This window comes from Mobula birostris, chromosome 11 (assembly GCF_030028105.1).
Source record: "Mobula birostris isolate sMobBir1 chromosome 11, sMobBir1.hap1, whole genome shotgun sequence".
Classification (NCBI taxonomy): Eukaryota; Metazoa; Chordata; class Chondrichthyes; order Myliobatiformes; family Myliobatidae; genus Mobula; species Mobula birostris.
The window spans coordinates 21867595-21890173 of NC_092380.1; the positions used below are offsets into that span (position 1 = coordinate 21867595).

Genomic DNA, 22579 nt, shown 5'->3' on the forward strand with positions numbered 1-22579 from the left:
CTGCTGTTATAAGGCAATTAAATAGTTCCCTAGTATTTTAAGATGGCCTTTTGATCTCACAATCTACCTCGTTATGAAAGAACATAGAACGGTAAAGCACATTAGAGGCCTTACAGCTCATGATGTTGTTCTGTCCCATTAACATACTCCAAGGTCAACTTAACCCCTTTCTCCTGCATAGCCCTCCATTTTTCTTTCATTTATATGTCTGAGTCTCTTAAATGTCCATCACCCCTGGCAGTGCTTTCCATGCACTAACCATGCTTTGTAAAAGACTTACCTCTAACATGTCCCCCATACTTTCCTCCTAATCACCTTAAAGTTACACCCCCTTGTGTTAGTCACTTCCACCCAGGGGGAAAAAAAAAGTATTTGGCTGTCAATTCCATTTATGCCTGTTACCATCTCGTACACCTCTATCAAGTCACCTCTCATTCTCCTTCACTCCAAACAGAAAAGCCCTAGCTCTATAACCTTACCTCAAAATACATGCTTTCTAATCCAGGCAGCATCCTGGTAAATCTCTTCCGCACCCTCTCTTAAAGATTCCACATGCTTCCTATAATGAGATGATCAGAACTGAACACAATACTCCCAAGTGTGGTCTAACCAGGGTCTTCTAGAGCTACAACGTTATCTTGCAGCTTTTGATCTCAATCCCACAACTAACGAAGTCTAACACACCACACACCTTGTGAACCAGAAGAGGTTCAGCAGATGCTGGAGGAACTCAGCAGCTCAGACAACATCTGTGAAAGGTCAATATTGCAAGCCAAGACCATTCATCAGGACAGCTTTTCAAGAAAGCTGTTGATAAAGAAGCAGAGAGATTTAAGGCCTCCTTGATGGGGGATAGAAGTGTACAGGGACTGTACACCAATGGTGAAAATCAGGACCAAGGCATGAAAAGATGTTGAAGAGATTGAGAGACGTGAGAAGTTGTAGAAATGGGTGGGAAGGGATTGAACCAAGAGGGATAAAATGGAGTAAAGGAATGTGGGCAGAAACAGGCAGAAACAATGGGCCTATCCAGTCAGTGAGGTTTGTGGATCTTAAGTAGGAGGTAGAACTGAGCAGAGCAGGATAAGGGACTATGAGGTTGGTGGCAGTGGAGAGATCCCAGAGATGATAAGATTAGTGACTGTGCAGGGCACAATGACCTGAAGTTCCTGAGTGGGGTGCTGTGCAAGAGGTAAGTAATAGGAGTTGTTTGAGACATGCTGCCTGGCCTCAGCAAGGTAGAGGCCAGTCTATAAGACTACAACAGCAACCATTTTTCTGCAAGTGTGATGGTGAGGATGGGATTGGTGTAGAGAGAGTGAAGGGCAATGTGTTCAGAGGCACACTGAAATAGGAGAGAGGAATGCTGATCAAGACCATAAGACACAGGAGCAGAATTAAGCCATTCGGCTCATCAAGTCTGCTCCACCATTCCATTATGGCTGATTTATTATCCCTTTCAACCTCATTCTCCTACCTTCACCCATAACCTCTGACACCCTGACTATGGAAAAAACCATCAACCACTGTTTTAAGTAGACTGAATGACTTGGCCTCCACAGTCGTCTACGCCAATGAATTCCAGAGATTCACCACCCTCTAGCTAAAGAAATGCCTCTCATCTCTGATCTAAATGGACATCCCTCTATTCTGAGGCTGCGTACTCGGTCTTAGATGCCTCTCCCCCCCCCCCCCACCCCTATAGGAAACATCCTTTCACAAGAACATAAGAAGTAGGAGCAGGAGTAGGCTATCTGGCCTGTCAAGCCTGCTCCGCCATTCAATAAGGTCATGGCTGATCTGACCATGGACTCACCTCCACCTACCTGCCTTTTCCCCATAACCCTTATTCCCCTACTATGCAAAAATCTATCCAGCCTTGTCTTAAATATATTTACTGAGGCAGCCTCCACGGCTTCATTGGACAGAGAATTCCACAAATTCACCACTCTAGAATCCCCCCGAATCTTGAGGCTCTCCCCTAGTTCTAGTCTCGCGTACCAGTGGAAACAACTTTCCTGCCTCTATCTTATATATTTCTTTCATAATTTTTATAAGATCTCCTCTCATCCTTCTGAATTCCAACGAGTACACTCCCAGGCAACTCAAAGTCTCCTCTTAGTCTGACCCACTCACCTCTGGAATCAACCTGGTGAATCTCCTCTGCATCGCCTCAAAAGCCAGTATATCCTTTCTGCATCCAATTTTCAATATTCAATAGGTTATAATGAGTTCCCTCTTCACTCTTCTAAACTCCAGTGAGTACAGGCTCAGAACCATCAAATGCTCCTCATACAATAACCCTTTAATTCCCAGAGTCATTCTCGTGAACCTCCTCTGGACCTTCTCCAATGCCAACACATCTTTTCTTAGATAAGAGGCCCAAAACTGCTCACAATACTCTGCGGTCTGACTTTGCTCTTGTATTGTAATCCTCTCGAAATGAATGCTAATGTTGCATTTGCCTTCCTTACCACTGATTCAACCTGTGAGTTAACCTTTAGGGAATCCCGCACAAGGACTCCCGAGACCTTTTGCACCTGATTTTTGAATTTTCTCCCTGTTTAGAAAATATACTATACTTTTATCCCTCTACCAAAGGGCATGGCCATACATTTCCCCACACGGTTTTCCATCTGCCACTTCTTTGCTCATTCTCCTAATTTGTCTGTCCTTCTGCAGAGTCCCTGCTTCCTCAACAATACCTGCCCCTCCACCCATCATCATATTGTCTGCAAACTTGGCCACAACATCATCAATTCCATCATCTGAGCTATTGATATATATGAAAAGAAGCAGCTCAACACCAACTCCTGTGGAACACCACTAGTCGCTGGCAATCAATCAGAAAAGGACAGCTTTATTCTCACTCTTTTCCTGCTTTTGATGTCATGTTAGCAATTGGAAATGAAAAGATCCAGAATGGGGGCTGCCAGAAGAGCAGGGGTGGAGACAGGAGAAAGGGTGAGAGTCATTAGTGTGGGGTGGGGAAACCTTGCCAAAGTGGGCTTGGTGAAGGAGGCAATGGAAGAAGAGCTCAGCATCTTGGTAGGTGCTGAACTTACTGAGGTGCGGATGCAGGGGGACAAAGGTAAGGCTTTTGCTGAGGACAAAACATTCCACCTCAAAGAGGGGAAGGTCAGAGAGATGGTAAAGACAAGGCAGGGATTACAGCTAGGATGAGGGGGGGGAAGAGAGTTTGAGGTGTCAGTGGAGAAGGAAGGATTGGGGTGTTCAGTAAAGATAGGATGAGGAAGATTGTGTGAGAAATGAAGAGGTGCCAGGGGAGCCTGAGAGACTCAGGGTTGGTGGGAGGTACTGCTGAGGGAAGGGAAGTCAAGGGACCCAGTAGCAGTGAGAATGGTCTTGGCCTGGAGGTGAAGGTGGCCAAGGTTGGGGATGCAGCCGGAGCTAGAAGATGCGTAATCGGTGGATTGGAAGCATCCGGATCATTGGAACTGGAGATGTTGGGATCTGTTGTCAGTTCTGATTTAAGGTCTTACCCAGAAACGCCAACTGTTTACTCCTCTCCATAGATGCTGCCTGACCTGCTGAGTTCCTCCAGTGTGATACACATTCTTAGCCAACCTAACAAACTTGGGTGGAAACTTTCAGGAACGTACTGTATGGTCCTAGTCTCCTAGGTCCCTCTGCTCCTCCACACTGCTAAGAAATCTGCCGTTTATTCTACCTTCAAGTTCAACCTTCCAAAGTGAATCACTTCACACTGTTCCAGATTTAACTTCATCTGCTACTTCACAGTCCAGCTCCGCATCCTGTCAATGCCTTGTTATAATCCCCAACAACCTCCTAAACTATCCATAACTCCATCAACCTTCATGTATTCTACAAAATTAATAACCCACCCTACCACTTCCCTACAGGGGTCTCAGAACAGATCCATGTGGAAAACCACTAGTCAGTGACCTCCAAGCAGAATGCTCTCCATTTGCTACAACCCCTCTACCTTCCATAGAAAAGCAATTGCGGATGCATGGGGCTAAGTTTCCCCAGATCCCGTGCCTCCTGACTTTTAGAGTGAGCTTACTGTGTGGAACCTTGTCAAATGCTTACTAAAATACATATACACTTTAACCACTGCTCTACCTTCATCAATTTGATTTGTCGCTTCCTCAAAGAATAAAATCAGGCTCGCAAGGCGCGACCTGCCCCTCTCAAAGCCACCCCCGACTATCCCTAATCAGATAATGCTTCTCCAGATGTTCGTAAATCCGCTCTCTAAGAATCTTCTCCAATAGTTTGCACACCACTGAAGTAAGACTCACTGGTCTGTTACAATTAGAGGGCACAGGTTTAAGGTGAGGGGGGAGAGACTTAAAGGGGCAAATTCTTCACCCAGAGGGTGGTCCATATATAGAACAAGCTGCCAGAGGATGTGGTTGAGGCAGGTACATTAATAATATTTAAAAGACACTTGGACAGGTACATGGATAGGGAATGTCTAAAGAGATATGGGCCATACACAGGTGAGTGGTTGTAGGCTCTACCTCATTGTGACCCTTACACCTTATTGTCTGACAGAACGGCACTTGCTCTGTAACTGTAACACTATTTTGCATTCTGCTACTTGTACGGCCTCAATGCGTTGATGTGGTGAACTGATCTGCATGGAACAAAATGTTTCACCTTATCAGGGTACACGTGACAACGATGAACGAATTTCCCAATTCAGAATTCCCTGACACACCTATCAAGTGCACGGCGTCAGTCATAATTTATAACAAACACTCTTTATTTTGTGAAGAAGTTCCCATGGGGGTTGGGGGGGTGATGGGAGACCTTGGGGGACGGGGGAGTGAGACACAACACAACCACCCACCCCCCACCACAATCTGTGCCCTTTCCTTCCCCAGTCGAAGATTGACGCTGTGAGATATAAAAGTTGCAAAGTGCGGGGAAGGTGATCACGAGGGTCCGGGGAGGAGGGTAGAGCAGGAAGACACTGGGCTCCCAGTCCCAGGACAGGGCGAGGGAGGAATTGCACTGGGTCCCCCCTACCCACCCCTGGGACCCACCTCCCTCTTTGCCCTGTTGTATTGCTGGTGGGTGGGGCAAAGGGAGGGGAGTGGGTGGAGGAGCTCGAATAGTCACCCTGCTCATCCCTCCCTTCCTGATTTGTGTTTTGTTGGGGGGGAGGTGGGGGTCACACAGACTATCCTGGTCCATGTTGTTTTGGAGGGGGGAGGGAGGTCAGTTTCCCACTCACCTCTTGGGACGTAGAGGGATCCCAGGCATGGTGACAAGTATGGGGGGGGGGTGGTGAGGAGAAGAGGGAGAGAGTGAGACTGCGGTGGGGGGGGTGTTGAAGGAGGAAGAGGAGGTGGAGGGGTGTCCTGTCTCCAGAAACACCCCTTTAGCCATCCCAAATCCAGTAAGCACCCCGTTTCCCCCCACCCCATCACAATTCCCCGACTGTCTCCTGTCTCCCCATGTCCCGGCCTTCTCCAAGACCCTCTCCTCGATTCCTCCCCTTGGGTACGTTATCATTTCTTGATCAGAGCCCTTGTTTGGGCCGTTGTCTGAGCCCGCGATCTGGTCCGGTGTCTGAGCCAGTGTCTGGGCTGCTGTCTGTTGTCTAAGCCTGCAATGGGTTGTGTCTGGACCATTGTCTATGGTCTGGGCCTGTGTCTGGCCTATTGCTTGGGCCCAGTCTGTTGTCTGAGCCACTGTCTGGGCTAATGTCCGCACCATCGTCTGAGCTGTCATCTGAGCCATCTGGACCCTGCTAGGCCACCATCTGTTATCTGTTCCTGTTTTCTCCGGCTGGAGTCTTCGTGTTCTGGCAGTGGGGTTTGGGGACAGAGGGAGAGGGGAATTTTGGGGGTGAGGATGGAGAGAGGTCACAGGAAGGAACAGGGAACATAAAGGTCAAAGGTCGCAGGGAATCCAAGGGTTGGGGGAACAGGAAGACTGGCATCGGGGTCAACAAGAGGTTGGCAGGGAGGAACTGTGGGGGGGGGGTCACTGAAGGGGGGTGTGGGAAGTTGAAATGGAGGTCAGGGGTCACTGGCAGGGGCTGAGGGAGAGCAGAAGTCACGTTCACAGAGGTCCAGGAGGTCAGAGGAAATGGAATGAGGAGGAGGGTGACGGGATACTTAGAATCCAGTGTCACGAGGGGGTCAAGGGTCAATTGGAGAGGAAAAAGGTTGGGTGAACAAAGGTCAGAAGGGGACGAGAAGGACTGGGGTGAGTGGGAGGTGGAGAAGGGGTTCAGGAGAAGGAGCCAGGAAGATTGGGAAGGCATTCAGACAGGAGGAGGGGTTGGGGAGAGAGGTAGGAGTCAGGAGGGGCAGCGGGGGACACTGATCCAGCCTAGGTCATCCAGGACACCCCGGTTCAAGCAGTAAATGCTGGCCACCACCAGTAGGTGCATGATCTGGTGGCTGTTGAGGCAGTAGTCAAAGGCGCCAGGGAACCAGCGCTCAGGGATCCGGCCAGCGTTGATGAGTCCCCCCAGTGCCCCTAGCCCGTCCATGGCCAGGTAGCGGGGCAGGGCAGAGGGGGAGCCCCAGGCCAGGCCGCACCACCGGAGGAGGAGGAGCACCAGCCGGAAGCAGGCTGGCCCCAGGAAGCAGCGCAGGCGCCCGAGGGTGGTAACAGCCGCCAGGGCCTGACGTACCACCCAGAGCGAGAGAGTGGCGTAGGATAGCAGGGCCAAAGCACGCAGGGCCGGGCGGCACAGGAGTGTGGCATAGATAATGGGCAGTGCGCCTGGGGTGGGGATGGGGGAGGGACAAAGGGTGGGAGAGGGGTGGAATCAGGAGCAACAGGGTGGGTGGTGCAGCCAAGGGAGAAGAGGGGGGTGAGGGGGTGGGGGAGAGAAAGATGATTATAGACAATACACACTCCACACCCCTTCCTCACTGATGTAATGGTTCCCTTTGACCGATCTAGGAGTGTGAAGGGGAGAGAGGGAGCAACCAACTAGCCCAGATGTGGGGAACAGAGGGAGACCAGCCCAGATGTAGCAGGGTAGAGGGACAGACTGGCCCAGATGTGGCGGGCTAGAGGGACAGACTGGGCCAGATGTGGCAGGGTAGAGGGACAGACCAGGCCAGATGTGGTGGGGTAGGGGGATAGGCCAGCCCAGATGTAGTGGGGTAGAGGGACAGACCGGGCCAGATGTGGCAGGATAGAGGGACAGACCAGGCCAGATGTGGCGGGGTAGAGGGAGAGACCAGCCCAGACATGGTAGGGTAGAGGGACAGACCAGCCCAGATGTGGTGGGGTAGAGGGAGCAGCTGGCCAAGGTGTGGGTGGTCCAGTAGTGGGGAGAGTGGATGAACGAACAGCCCAGACGCGGGAGAGAGGGGAAGTCTGGCCCGGATGTGGGGTTCACTTACCCAGAGTGTTGAGCAGGCAGATGCCGCACATGTCGATAGTGAGGAGAGTGTGGTAGACGGGCGCCCCCCCCTCATGGCTCATGAAGAGGTGGTAGAGGACACTACCCAGTTGGGGGGCGACACAAGCCAGGCAGTGGGACACGGCCAGCCATGGAACACTCAGCTGTGACCACTGAATTTCAGCTGGCATCAGGAACAGGAAATACAGCAGTGGGATTCCTGAAGGGGAAGGAACAGGAGTTAGTCAAAGGCAGGGTAATACTGTTCCCGGCTGATCACTCCATCTCCCTCTCTCTCCATCCTGCCTCTTCCCTCCTCATTCCCCTCTCTCCCAACCCTGACAACCATCCTCCCCTTCACCCGTCCCATTGCCAGCTGACTGCATTGCCAGAGAAAGTAGTTCACCAGAGGACTGGGAGAAATTCAGAGTTCAGCAGAGGAGGACAAAGGGCTTAATTAGGAAGGGGAAAAAAGATTATGAGAGAAAACTGGCAGGGAACATAAAAACTGACTGTAAAAGCTTTTACAGGTATGTTAAAAGGAAAAGACTGGTAAAGACAAATGTAGGTCCCCTACAGACAGAAACAGGTGAATTGATTATGGGGAGCAAGGACATGGCAGACCAATTGAATAATTACTTTGGTTCTGTCTTCACTAAGGAGGACATAAATAATCTTCCAGAAATAGTAGGGGACAGAGGGTCCAGTGAGATGGAGGAACTGAGCGAAATACTTGTTAGTAGGGAAGTGGTGTTAGGTAAATTGAAGGGATTGAAGGCAGATAAATCCCCAGGGCCAGATGGTCTGCATCCTAGAGTGCTTCAGGAAGTAGCCCAAGAAATAGTGGATGCGCTAGTGATAATTTTTCAAAACTCGTTAGATTCTGGACTAGTTCCTGAGGATTGGAGGGTGGCTAATGTAACCCCACTTTTTAAAAAAGGAGGGAGAGAGAAACCGGGGAATTATAGACCGGTTAGCCTAACGTCGGTGGTGGGGAAACTGCTGGAGTCAGTTATCAAAGATGTGATAACAGCACATTTGGAAAGCGGTGAAATCATCGGACAAAGTCAGCATGGATTTGTGAAGGGAAAATCATGTCTGACGAATCTCATAGAATTTTTTGAGGATGTAACTAGTAGAGTGGATAGGGGAGAACCAGTGGATGTGGTATATTTGGATTTTCAAAAGGCTTTTGACAAGGTCCCACACAGGAGATTAGTGTGCAAACTTAAAGCACATGGTATTGGGGGTAAGGTATTGATGTGGATGGAGAATTGGTTAGCAGACAGGAAGCAAAGAGTGGGAATAAACGGGACCTTTTCAGAATCGCAGGCGGTGACTAGTGGGGTACCACAAGGCTCAGTGCTGGGACCCCATTGTTTACAATATATATTAATGACTTGGATGAGGGAATTAAATGCAGCATCTCCAAGTTTGCGGATGACACGAAGCTGGGTGGCAGTGTTAGCTGTGAGGAGGATGCTAAGAGGATGCAGGGTGACTTGGATAGGTTGGGTGAGTGGGCAAATTCATGGCAGATGCAATTTAATGTGGATAAATGTGAAGTTATCCACTTTGGTAGCAAAAATAGGAAAACAGATTATTATCTCAATGGTGGCCGATTAGGAAAAGGGGAGGTGCAACGAGACCCGGGTGTCATTATACACCAGTCATTGAAAGTGGGCATGCAGGTACAGCAGGCGGTGGAAAAGGCGAATGGTATGCTGGCATTTATAGCGAGAGGATTTGAGTACAGGAGCAGGGACGTACTACTGCAGTTGTACAAGGCCTTGGTGAGACCACACCTGGAGTATTGTGTGCAGTTTTGGTCCCCTAATCTGAGGAAAGACATCCTTGCCATCGAGGGAGTACAAAGAAGGTTCACCAGATTGATTCCTGGGATGGCAGGACTTTCATATGAAGAAAGACTGGATGAACTGGGCTTGTACTCGTTGGAATTTAGAAGATGGAGGGGGGATCTGATTGAAACGTATAAAATCCTAAAGGGATTGTACAGGCTAGATGCAGGAAGATTGTTCCCGATGTTGGGGAAGTCCAGAACAAGGGGTCACAGTTTGAGGATAAAGGGGAAGCCTTTTAGGACCGAGATTAGGAAAAACTTCTTCACACAGAGAGTGGTGAATCTGTGGAATTCTCTGCCACAGGAAGCAGTTGAGGCCAGTACATTGGCTATATTTAAGAGGGAGTTAGATATGGCCCTTGTGGCTATGGGGATCAGGGGGTATGGAGGGAAGGCTGGGGCGGGGTTCTGAGTTGGATGATCAGCCATGATCATAATAAATGGCGGTGCAGGCTCAAAGGGCTGAATGGCCTACTCCTGCACCTATTTTCTATGTTTCTATGTCCCCTCCCCTCGTCCCCTGCATACGCCCCCCGACCTTTCTTATCAACCCCTCCATCTCCACGCCTCCCCCCCCCCCGCAGGGTCAGTATCTTTTTTCTCACAGAGGCTGGTAAGGATATGGAACGATCTGCCAGAGGAAGTGGGGGAGAGCCCAGATGTGGCAGAGTAGAGGGAGAGGCCAGCCCAGATGTGGCAGGGTAGAGGGAAAGGCCAGCCCAGATGTGCCAGGGTAGAGGGAAAGGCCAGCCCAGATGTGCCAGGGTAGAGGGAAAGGCCAGCCCAGATGTGGTGGGGTATAGGGAGAGGCCAGCCCAGATGTGGCAGGGTATGGGGGAGGCCAGCCAAGGAGCAGGTGGCCCAGTAGTGGGGAGAGTGGGTGGACAAACCAGACGCGGGAGAGAGGGCAAGTCTGGCCCGGATGTGGGGGTTCACTTATCCAGGGTGTTGAGCAGGCAGATGCCGCACATGTCAATAGTGAGGAGAGTGTGGTAGATGGGTTCACCACCTGGTACAGTTTAAAGGCACTGAGACAGGTACATGGACAGGAAAGGTTTAGGGCGATACAGGCCAAATGAGACCAGTTTGAATGAGAATCTTGGTTGACATGGACCAGTTGAAAGTACATCAGGCTACATTATGGGGATTGGCGGTAGAGAGAGAAGCTTTAGGTCAGCAGTTTTAAATCCCCCAGCACTAACACCTCAGGTGATCTGTCCTGGGCCCAGCCCAGGAGGGAAGTGGGAAGAAGGGGTGAGCAGTAGTGATTAGGGGAACAAACAGGAGGTTCTGTGCATGAGAACAAGATTCTCAAATGGTACATTGCCTCCCAGGTTATCAATGTCAGGAATGTCTCGGATTGATAGCAACTTTAAGGCAGAGGGTGATCGGCCGGTGTTCATGGCCCACAACGGTACCAATGGCGCGGCAGGAAGGGTGACAAAGTCCTGCAAAGTGAGTTCAGGGAGTTAGGTGCTAAGTTAAAGGACAGGACCTCCAGGATTGCTACCTGTGTCACGCGCAAGTGAGGCCAGAAGTAGGAAGATCATAAAGTTTAACACACGGCTAAGGAGATGGTACAGGAGGAAGGGCTTTAGATCTTTGGCTTGGTCTCTCTTCCAGGGAAGGTGGGGCCTGTATAGGTGAGACAGTTTGCACCTGGACTGGACATGGACTAATATCCTCCTGGGAAGGACTGTGAGTGCTGCTTCAGGGGTGGGGTTTAAACTAGAGTTCCAGGGGATGGGAATGCCAGGGCAGCTAGTGGTGTGGTTATGGGAAAAGTGGAAGTTAGGTTGCATCAAGATTGTTTAATGTCATTTCCAGAACACGTGTAAAGGAGAAGAAAATAATTGTTATTCTAGGTCCAATGCAGGACAACAAAAAAAAACAAGATATAGAACACAATAATAAAAAAGACATATAAGATAGCTTATATACATAGATTGATTGAATGTCCATAAAGTGACACTAGGTACAGGAGTGTCCATACATAAGATGACTGACAGGAAATGGTAAAGTAGTGGTGGGGGGTGTGGAGAGGTGGGTTTGTGGGTGGAGGTATTGATCACCCTTACTGCTTGGGGAAAGTAACTGTTTCTGAGTCTAGTAGTCCCAGCATGGATGCTGCATAGCTTCCTCCCTGATGGGAGTGGGACAAACAGTCCATGAACAGATCCTTCATGATACTGTTGGACATTTTCCGGCACCTTTCAGTATACATCTCCTTGATGGCGGGTAGGGTGGTGCTGGTGATGCACTGAGTAGTTTTCACTACCCATTGTAGAGCATTCCTGTCTGCTGCAGCACCATACAGTGATGCAGCTTGTTAGGATGCTCCTCACTGTGTATCTGCAGAAGGCCATGAGTATTGCTGTGCATAGCCCACTCTCTTCAGCCTCCTCAGAAAGTCGAGGTGTTGATATGGTTTCTAGATGTGGAGGATGTATTCTGGGACCATGAGAGGTTGTGTAAGGTGTGCACTCCCAGGAGTTCGAAACTGCTTGCGGTTTCCATTGCTATGCCAGCGATGTGCAGTACTGTGCAAAAATCTTATATACAGCTTGGGTGCTGAAGACCTTTGCTTAGCACTGTATTCGACAACATGGAGCAGAGAGCAAGATCATACGTAAATCTGGTGGGAGCAAAAGATGTTGGGAATGATGAAGGTGGAGCATCTCGGATGGAGTGCTAGGGATTGGGGCGGGGGTGCGGGAGTGGCACGGCTGTAGACACACCCAGCCCTGAGACACCAGGCAAGGTCACCTGATTCCAAACAATTGGTTTACTTATCATTACAGAATGCCTCTCTGGTGCTTCCCGCTCCCTCCCCTCTCCCTGCCCCCTTCCCACAACAGAGACCCATATCGGAATCAGGTTTATCATCACTCACAAGTGTCATGAAATGTGTTTCTTTTTATGACAGCAGTACAGTGCAATACATAACATTCTTACAGTTTTAGGTATCCTAGCCATATACATGTGCCTAAGACCTTTGTTCCTTAAGTCTATAATCATCTTCTTTGCCTTAATGACATTGAGGAAAGGGCTATTTCCCTGGCACCAGCCTCGAGCTACAAAGACAGAAACCCAAAAGGCTCAGCATGGTGGAAGTAATATTCTGAACTGTGTACATTTCAATGCAAGGAGTATTGTAGGTAAGGTGGATCAGCTTAGAGCCTGGATCAGCACATGTAATTAGGATAATGTATCCATTAGAGACTTGGTTGCAGGTGAGGCAGGGCTGGCAGCTCAGTGTTTCGAGATCTGTTGCTTTAGACATGATAGAGCAGAAGGTATTAGTGATGGTGCAGTGGCATTACTAGTCAGGGAAAATGTCATGGAGGTTCTCAGACAGGACACACAGGAGGGCTCATTCACTGAGATGGAACTGAGGAATAAGAAAAGGATGAACTCGTTAATAGTATTATAATACAGACAATCCAAAATTCCGCAGGATTTAGAGGAGTTAATCTGTGGAGAGATTGCATACTGTTGCAAGAAACAAAGTTGTGATAGTAGGTGATTTTAACTTTAGGCATATTGACTCAAACTCCCATAATGTAAAAATGCTGAAAGGGATAGAGTTTGTCAATATGTAGAGGTCCCAACTAGAGAGAACGCAATACTGGATCTCCTATTAGGGATTGAGACAGGATAGATGACAGAAATGTTTCTAAGGAAACACTTTGGATCTAGTGATCATAATTCCATTAGTTTCAAGATAATTATGGAGAAGGATAGGACTGGTCTTCTGGTTGAGATTTTAAATTGGGACACAAACAAGAGAAAATCTGCATATGTTGAAAATTTAAGCAACACATACAAAATGCTGGAGGAAATCAGCAGGCCAGGCAGCATCTATGGAAAAAGAGTAAAAAGTCATTGTTTCTGGCCGAGACCCTTCATCAGTCATGGAAAGTATTGTAAGGGATGGGATATACAAGTATTTGGATAGATGAGGCCTGATTAGGGATAGTCAACATGGACTTATGTGTGGTAGGTCATATCTAACCAATCTTAATGCTTTTCGAGGAGGTTACCAGGAAAATTTATGAAGGAAAGGCAGTAGATGTTGTCTGCATGGACTTTAGCAAGGCCTTTGCCAAAGTCCTACATGAGAGGCTGGTCAGGAGCTTCCGTCACTGGGCATTCAGCATGAAATAGTAACTGGATTCAACACTGGCTTAGGTCGAATGGCAGCAGATGGTCAATTACTGAAGAAGGGAACCAGGGATAATCCTGGAAACTATAGACCAGTGAGTCTCACACTGGTGGTAAGGAAATTACCAGACAGAATTCTTAGGGACAGGATTTACCAGCATTTGGAAAAACATAGCCCAATTAGTGAATACCAGCATGGCTTTGTGCGGGCAAGAAATGTCTTACTAACTTGATTGAGTTTTCTGAAAAGGTGACGAGGGCGATTGATGAAGGTATTGCTGTGGATGTTGTCTATATGGCTTTTAGTAAGGTGTTTAATAAGGTCCCTCATGGTAGGCACATCCAGAAGATTAAGATGTATGGGATCCATGGGGAATTGGCCATTTGGATTCAGAACTGGCTTACCCACAGAAGACAGAGAGTAGTGGTCGAAGGCACTTATTCTAGCTGGAGGTCAGTGATTCATGGTGTTTCACAGGGATCAGTGCTAGGAGTGTTGTTTGTCATTTATATTAATAATCTGGATGATAATATGATAAACTGGATCAGCAAATTTGCAGGTGAAACCCTCCCACAAATTCCAAGTCCTCCCACATGCTGCTACGGGAAAGCAGCATCCATCATATATATATTACACATATAAATGATCTGGATGATGGGGTGGTCAATTGGATTAGTAAGTATGCAGATGATACTAAGATAGGTGGAGTTGTGGATAATGAAGTAGGTCTTCAGAGCTTGCAGAGAGATTTAGACCACTTAGAAGAGTGGGCTGAAAGATGGCAGATGGAGTTTAATGCTGATAAATGTGAGGTGCTACATTTTGGTAGGACTAATCAAAATAGGACATACATGGTAAATGGTCGGGCATTGAAGAATGCAGTAGAGCAGAGGAATCTAGGAATAATGGTGCATAGTTCCCTGAAGGTGGAATCTCATGTGGATAGGGTGGTGAAGAAAGCTTTTGGTATGCTGGCCTTTATAAATCACAGCATTGAGTATAGGAGTTGGGATGTAATGTTGAAATTGTATAAGGCATTGGTAAGGCCAAATTTGGAGTATTGTGTACAGTTCTGGTCACCGAGTTATAGGAAAGATGTCAATGAAACTGCGAGTACAGAGGAGATTTACTAGAATATTGCCTGGGTTTCAAGTTACTGAGAAAGGTTGAACAAGTTGGGTCTTTATTCTTTGGAGCGTAGAAGGTTGAGGGGGGACTTGATAGAGGTATTTAAAATTATGAGGGGGATAGATAGAGTTGATGTGGATAGGCTTTTTCCATTGAGAGTGGGGGAGATTCAAACAAGAGGACATGAGTTGAGAGTTAAAGGGCAAAAGTTTAGGGGTAACATGAGGGGGAACTTCTTTACTCAGAGGGTGGTGGCTGTGTGGAACGAGCTTCTAGCAGAAGTGGTTGAGGCAGGTTCGATGTTGTCATTTACAGTTAAATTGGATAGATGTATGGACAGGAAAGGAACGGAGGGTTATGGGCTGAGTGCAGGTCGGTGGGACTAGGTGAGAGTAAGAGTTTGGCATGGAATAGAGGGGCCGAGATGGCCTGTTTCCATGCTGTAATTGTTATATGGTTATAGCATCAGGGACCCCCAGCACCAGGTTCAAAAACAGTTACTACCCCTCAACCATCAGGTTCTTGAACCAAAGGGGATAACTTATCTCCCCCATTCATTGAAATGTTCCCACAACATATGGACTCACTTTTAAGCACTCTTTATCTCACATTCTTGATATTTATTGCTTATTTATTTATTATTTCTTCTTTTTGTTTTTGCACAGTTATTGTCTTCTGCACTCTGGTTGAACACCCTAGTTGGGCAGTCTTTCTTTCATTGATTCTATAATGGTTATCATTCTATAGATTTATTGAGAATGCCCACAAGAAAATGAATCTCAGGTGGTGATAATAAATTTACTTTGAACTTTGAATGACACCAAGATTGAGGCTGTGGTAGTGAGGAAGGCTGTCAAAACCTGCAGCAGAATCTAGACTAGCTGGAAAAATGGGTTGAAAATGGCAGATTCAATTTCATGCAGCAAAGTATGAGGCTTGCACATTTGTAGGACTTACACAGTGAACATTAGGGGCATTGAGTACAGTAAAATAGAGGGATATGGGCATATAGATAATATTTCCAAGAACGTGACGTCACAGATAGATAGTGTTGCAAAGAGAACTTCTGGCACATTGGCCTTTATAAATCAAAATACTGCCTACAGGAGAAGTTGTATGAGACATTGGTGAGGCCTAATTTGTGTGTAGTTCTAAAGTCACCTATGTACAGGAAAGTTTTCAGTTGGATTGAAAGAATACAGAAAATTTACGTGGATGCTGCTGGGACTTGAAGACCTGAGCTAATATTGGAAAATGTAAACGCATACATTGTATTTTCTATGTATTACAGTATTTACAATATTTACTCAACAGTATTTCAGTATTCACTCAAATGCACACATTACATTTTCTATATTTACTATGTAACCACTGCTAGCTGAATAGAGGGTATTCACTATGTAGCCATGACTTTTGACCTCATCACTATTAATTCATGAAGAGAACTAGAATGAAACCAAGTAGGAAGATAACGGTGGCGAGTAAGGTAATGAAATATGTGGCAGTATGTCAAAACAAGACCAATTAAGAAATAACTGTGGTTAGGGATGAGGGGACACCTGGTCTAAAAAGTAAACTAGGACATAATTAAATTGGGGAGTAAAACAATAGTGGAAGGTCGAGAGCAGATGTATTGATGATATGTGATCACAGGCCGTCTGGATATGATAATGTAGCTAAGATAAGAGATTGCTATAAAAAATGCTGTGTACAAGCCTCGATGGGCAGTCAGCTACTAGCTTTCTGATTGTCTCAGCTTTGATTTGCAAATTAAAGTTTAAAACGTCTTGAAGGATTTTCTGCGTCTCCTTGTTGTTTGTAAGAAACGAGAAACCACGACAAAATTGGCGTCACGAACAGGATCGGATAGAGACCCGCGAGGAAGGGAACGGCAGATTGGGACGCTTCCCGGTCCCTCGGGGACCCTCATGAGGCTAACAGAATTAAGGGTGCACCCAAAGAAAAAAGTGAGCGCTTTTTGTGATAATTCGGACTAAGAATTCTGTTGGTTTTAGGGGGACTCAGAAGTGTGAAGCAACTGCCGAAAGGTCTCTCCTATCCAAAGCATCTGGCAGAATCGGGGATAAAAGAAGGCTCAGAGGATTAATCAAGAGCACGGCAGTGGGGGTAAGTACAAGTTAAGTAAGAAAATTCCACGTGGTGTTGGTAAGTCCCTGTGGATACCGCTTCGCACGAAACGAAGGTCTGAACAGGCAGGGAAGGAGAATTAAAAATCTTCGTGAATACCGCCTTAAGAAGTGTAAGGGTCTGCATAGGCGAGGTGTAAAAGGTTCTGTGGATACCGCCCTAAGTAGGGGTCTGCACGGGCAGAACGTAGTAAGAGACAAAGATAGTTTGATAGAGAATTCAGACGCTGGTGAGATAAACCATAAGGGTAGGCATAGAAATAGAGTTAGAAAAATAGTGCTATTAAATAGGCAAGTAGTGAGATTCTAAAAATACCATAATAGAAAAAGGAAAAAGAGAGCATCATGACAGAGAAAGGAACAGCAGTAGAAATATTGAGCAGAAAATTCCCGGTGTGTCAAGGTAAGATCGTGGAAATTTCAGAAAAATGGGAAAAAAGAACTAAAGAACTGGTCACGAAATGGCCAAGAGAAGGAACGTTTGATGTAAGCTTATGTGAGGAAATGGAAGCGCTAATTAAAAATCACAAACCCAAAGATAAATCTAAGAAAAGAGAAGGAAAAAGGGAACAAGAAATGGAAGTGTTAAAACTCTTTAGGATGGAGGGAGAAAGATTAAGAAAGACGGGAGGTATATTAATAGTAAGTAGAAAAGACACTGAGAAACGAAACGAGCAGGCTGATAAAGAAAAGGAAAAGCATAACAGGGAGCCGGCTTCGGCTCTATACCCAGACCTGAAAGACGTAGAAAAACCTCCTCCCTATTACGAGAGAAAAACCCTTAAGCAGTGTCCGATGATAACAGGAAGAGTGGATCTAAATGGAGAAATTATAGTCTGGGATACCGAGGAGGAAAGAAAGAATCACGAAAAGGAGCAGGAGAAAAGGGAAATAGAAGAAGAGATCAAAGGGTTACAGGAATTAAGAGAGAAAAGGGATGAAGAGATCTCTTTGTTACATGGACACGGAGCTGAGCAGGCTAGAGCAGAAGGTAACTTGTCGGGTGGGCAAGAGTTAAGTAGCGAAAGAGAGGGTGCCGGAGAATGTAGGCAGAGGATAGGAGACAGGAGCCTTGAAGGGGAAAAAGAGAGAGTGAAAAGGCAGATATTAGAAACAGAGGGAGAGATTAGGGAATTACAGCGCAGACTGAATTTCCAACGAGAGTTTGAGGATTTCGCATGGGCCAAAGCAAATGCTAGCTCAAGACAGAAAGAAAGAACTCCACGAGGAGGCCAAGGGAGAAAGGAAACCCCGGAAAGAATCATGTGGCAGCCAGTGAAAACGTGCTCAGAAACAGATGGTGAGTCAGGCGAGGAGGAGAGTCAGGAGATGTGGGAAAGGAAAGGGAGAATGATGCCGTTGTTAGTAAAAGGATTGGAACAAGTACAGTATATTCCTTGGGGATCCCAGGACCTGGAAGGGCTGAAAAACACCCTGCCCAGCCTACATGAGGGTGCAGGGAAATGGATTAGGACCTTTGAGGAAGAAACCGCGGGACGAATGTTGGCTATGGGAGATTTGAAGGCGCTGCTGATAAGGCTGATGGGAACCTCCGGACTGCGAGAGCTGATGGAAGCGGCTGGCATACAGATTGACGGGGCCAGATTTGACACAGTGAGGCAGAGGGTATGGGGGGCCCTCAGGGAGCTCTATCCACCCAAAATGGACCCCAAAGCCATGAAAGGGGATCCACTGGGAGACACTGAAAATCCAGTAGCCTACATAGAAAATCAGTTGAAAAGGTGGAGACTGGAAATTGAACAAGAGGTGGAAGGCAACCCGTTTATGACCTGGACGTTCCGAAGTGCTGTTTTGGATGCGATGCCTTCCCAAGTTAAGTCTAAACTTGAGGAAGTGGCCGGACTGATGTCAATGACCCCACAGGAATTCAGGGACCACGTAGCCCATACGGTCGAAAAATATCGAAAAGACAAACGAAAGTTGACTGAGCAGCAAGAAGCAAAGAAAGCTGATACAAATGCAGCTTGGAGAACTTAAAAAGGAAAAAGAAAAAGGCAAGAAGATGCAGCCAGCAGTGACCGATTTAAGCACAGCCGTTGAAATGAATGAAATGCCATTATATGGAGGGGCCGGTCGTGCCGTAAGACAGAGTCCGGAAAACCCCATGCCAATAATAAACGTCTTTGGGGGAGCTTTTCCCGCAAATGCCCTATCAGGGACAGAATAAATTTAAACAGCAGCCCAGACAGGACTGGAAATCCCAAGGAAGGGGGCAGAGAGATAACAGGCTAGATAGGTTACCATCTATTCTGTGGTCACAACATGACACGGATGTAGGGAAAATAAGAACAGCTAGTCCGGTAGAAATAAAGCTGAAAAAGGGAGCAGTTCCACCCAGGAGACCACAATATCCCCTGAAACCAGAGGCAGAAGAGGGAATAGCGCCAACGATACAGGGGCTACTGGAGGCAGGAGTACTAAGGACAGACAGCCCATGTAATACCCCACTGTTACCTGTCCTTAAAGCGGATAAATCTAAATGGAGACTGGTGCATGACTTGCGAGCGGTGAATGAGGTAATGGAGGACTGGCCAGCGGTAGTTCCCAACCCACACACGCTCTTGACTAATGTTCCACCAGAGGCAGACTATTTTTCGGTGATTGATTTGTGTTCGGCTTGTTTCAGCGTTCCCCTGGCAGATCAGTGTCAGTACCTATTTGCATTTACATACAGAGACAACCAGTATACCTACACTAGAATGCCTCAAGGATTTAAACATTCACCACACGTATTTAATCAAGTGTTAAAGGCGGACCTAGAGGGCATATCGTTGGAAAGTACATTGATACAGTATGTGGATGATTTGTTGATTTGCTCCGAGAGTGAGGGACAGTGTGAACAGGATACCATAACCCTTTTAGAGAGACTGGCGCATGGAGGGCATAAGGTATCTAGAAAGAAGCTGCAATTTTGCAAGCAACAGGTAGAATACCTAGGTAGAGTGATATCCAAGGGAGTGAAGGCGATAGCGCCGGATCAAATTGAGGCTATAACTAAAGCTCCCAAGCCCCAGACAGTGAGACAGATGACGACGTTTCTGGGACTGACAGGACATAGTTCAGATTGGATTGGGGAATATGCTGAAATTGTAACGCCACTAAGGAAAATAATGAAGGAAGCAGGACATACAAGCTTGGGGAGTAATCTACAGTGTGGAAACAGAGAGGTTTTAAAAAGAGCAATGGAGATCCCATACACACTGTCAGCAGATTTTAGATCTAATAAAAGCACTGATGAAACCTAAAGCACTGGCTATAGTAAAATGCCAGGCACATAAAAAAGGAAACGATACAGTAACAAAGGGAAATCAAGCTGCAGATGAAGCAGCCAGGAAAGCGTCAGGGTGTACATCCGTTGTCAGCGCACCCCAGGTAAGTCTAGAGCTGGAACCTATGGTAGAGGACCTAATTGAAATACAGGGAAAGGCAACTTTGGCAGAACAAACACTGTGGAGACGAAGGGGGGGGGCGGCAAGCAGAACCCAGAAGGCCTATGGACCACGGAAGATGGCCTACTGGTAGCTCCCACCCCTTTACTGACTATCCTGATCTCAGAAGCACATGGGATGGATCATTGTTCAAGGGGGGAAGTAATAAGGAAAATAAAAAAGGATGGATTTTGGTCGCCTTATTTACAGGCTTCAGTAGACCATGTGTTGTCACTGTGCGAGGTATGTGTGCAGAATAATAATCGGAAAGGAATTACAACCCCAATAGGTCATATACGCGTACCTGAAGGGCCATTTAAACACCTAGTGATTGACTATGTAGACATGATAAAAACAGTAAGAGGGAAAAGATACATGTTGATGGTAATGGACAGATTCAGCAGATGAGTAGAGGCAGTACCCTCGAAAGATCAAGGGGCAGGAACAGTGGTGAAATTCCTGACAAATGAAGTGATCCCAAGGTTTGGGATACTGACAGAAATTAGCTCAGACAATGGTTCAGCTTTCATTCAAAAAGTGGTCAAGTTAGTTCTGCGAGCACTGAGAATAAAGCAGAGATTTGGATGTGTGTATCACCCTCAGTCGCAGGGTATGGGGGAAAGAATTAACGGGACCTTAAAAACCAAACTAAACAAAATCTGTGCAGATACTAAACTTAATTGGGTCGATGCACTACCGTTAGCGTTAATGAGTTACCGCATGCAGACTAATCGGATGACGTGTCTAACACTGCATGAGATGCTAACCGGAAGGCCCATGCCAGTGCCCCAGTGGAGAGGCCCATATAAAGGGCCTAGTTTAGAACAACTGGAATTGGAATTAAAACAATGCATGCAGCAATTAACTATGATGCATAAGTTATTTATGCACATGGAAAGCAGAAAGAGCCAGAGATTGATCAAGGGGAAGGACCAATCAAGCCAGGCGATCAGGTCTACGTGCGAGCGTTTCGAAGAAAGTGGAACGAACCCAGAAGGGAAGGGCCCTTTATAGTAACCAAAGCATCACCCACCGCAGTTCAAGTGGAAGGACGCTCCACCTGGTATCATCTCAATCACTGCACTAGAACAATCCCGCAGGTACAGTCAGGTGGGCCACCCGAGGTAAGTGGTGAAGAGGAACAAACAGTAGGGGACAGGCAAGAGCAACAAGAAGCTGACACTGAACCGCAGGAACTTGACCAAGTAATAAGGGAAATTTTTGGTCCTGAGGACAGGCCCGAAGATCCTAAGGATGGGGTTATGGATGGTAGTACTCATTCAGATAATGGGGACGACTTGGGGGCGACCAGTCCGGCCCCCGGGAGGATACACTCAAATACTCTTGTGCAGATTTGGAGACCATTAATTTGGCAGATGTGGCATGGGACTGTTAGGATCCCACCAAATCTGAGAGAAAGGAGTAAGAGGAGCACAATGGTTACCTCCGTACCATGGTACCAGAACATGTGGTACCAGTGGGCAAATTATACAGCAGGAATGATGAAGAGACAGAATTGTTATCTATGCTCAAGGGCAAATCCAGCACAGTATGTAGTTCCCATGCCATACAACTCTTCCACCTGCGCGCAATGGCGAAAGGAGCAAAGGGGGCAGTGTGCACAGCAGTGTCCAAGTATAGTCAAGACCTGCAGTATGGGAATTTGTAGCAGGGTAGATCCTTGTTATCGGAAATGTATTGATAACACACCAATGTGCCCTTATTGGTGTATGTTATACCAAGCTTCCTCGCAGTATGATCAAAACAAGCTTGCCTCTAACTGTAATTACAGCAGACCGTGGGCTATGAATAAAAGAAGCCAGACACCCACTTTGGGAAAGCTCAAAGTGCAGGAGCATTTGAGTTATGAATGTTTCACACGGACGGGTGATCTCTTGGTTGGACATGTCAGTGGTAACTGTGCTAAGACTTGGGATGTAACCCCAGGCCAGAGATACAAGACAGGTACCCCTCTGCCCGATGGTGCACTGGATGCCCAGACCATCCCGTTAGCAGATACCTGGTGGCTCTGTGGGAAGGAGGGAGGTCTGAGATCCACGCTCCCCCTCGGTTGGACAGGTACATGTACACGAGTTATGCTGATTCAAGAAGTTATAGTATCCCCTGAAGTACAATTTGATGCTCTGAAGCAGCAGATACTGCGACGAAGGAAGAGAAAATATGAACCTGATCCAACAATCCAAATCGACAGAATAGGACAGCCAAGAGGTATACCTAATGAATTTAAGGCAAGAAATGAGATTGCTGCGGCTGGGAGGCACTTACACCTATAATAGGGGTTAGTAAAAATGTTGAATGGATAAATTATATATATTATAATCAACAGAGATTCATTAACTACACTGATGATGCACTAGAGGCCTTGGGGCAGCAGCTAGATGCAACCAGTAGAGTGGCGTGGCAGAATAGACAGGTACTAGACTGGCTATTGGCAGAGAAAGGAGG

The 22579-nt window shown here is 47.0% G+C and overlaps 1 protein-coding gene across 1 annotated transcript in view; it reads right to left on the reverse strand.

Moving 5' to 3' along the window:
• Positions 1-4732: 4732 nt before the first annotated feature.
• The window catches only part of paqr4a (progestin and adipoQ receptor family member IVa), a 30686-nt gene continuing 12839 nt past the window's right edge, over positions 4733-22579 (reverse strand). The window contains exons 2-3 of the mRNA XM_072271884.1: positions 7365-7583; positions 4733-6732 (exon numbers count right to left, since the gene is read on the reverse strand). Coding sequence (XP_072127985.1) covers positions 6302-6732; positions 7365-7583 — 650 coding nt within the window. The 3' untranslated portion in view covers positions 4733-6301. The remainder of the gene's footprint in view (positions 6733-7364; positions 7584-22579) is intronic.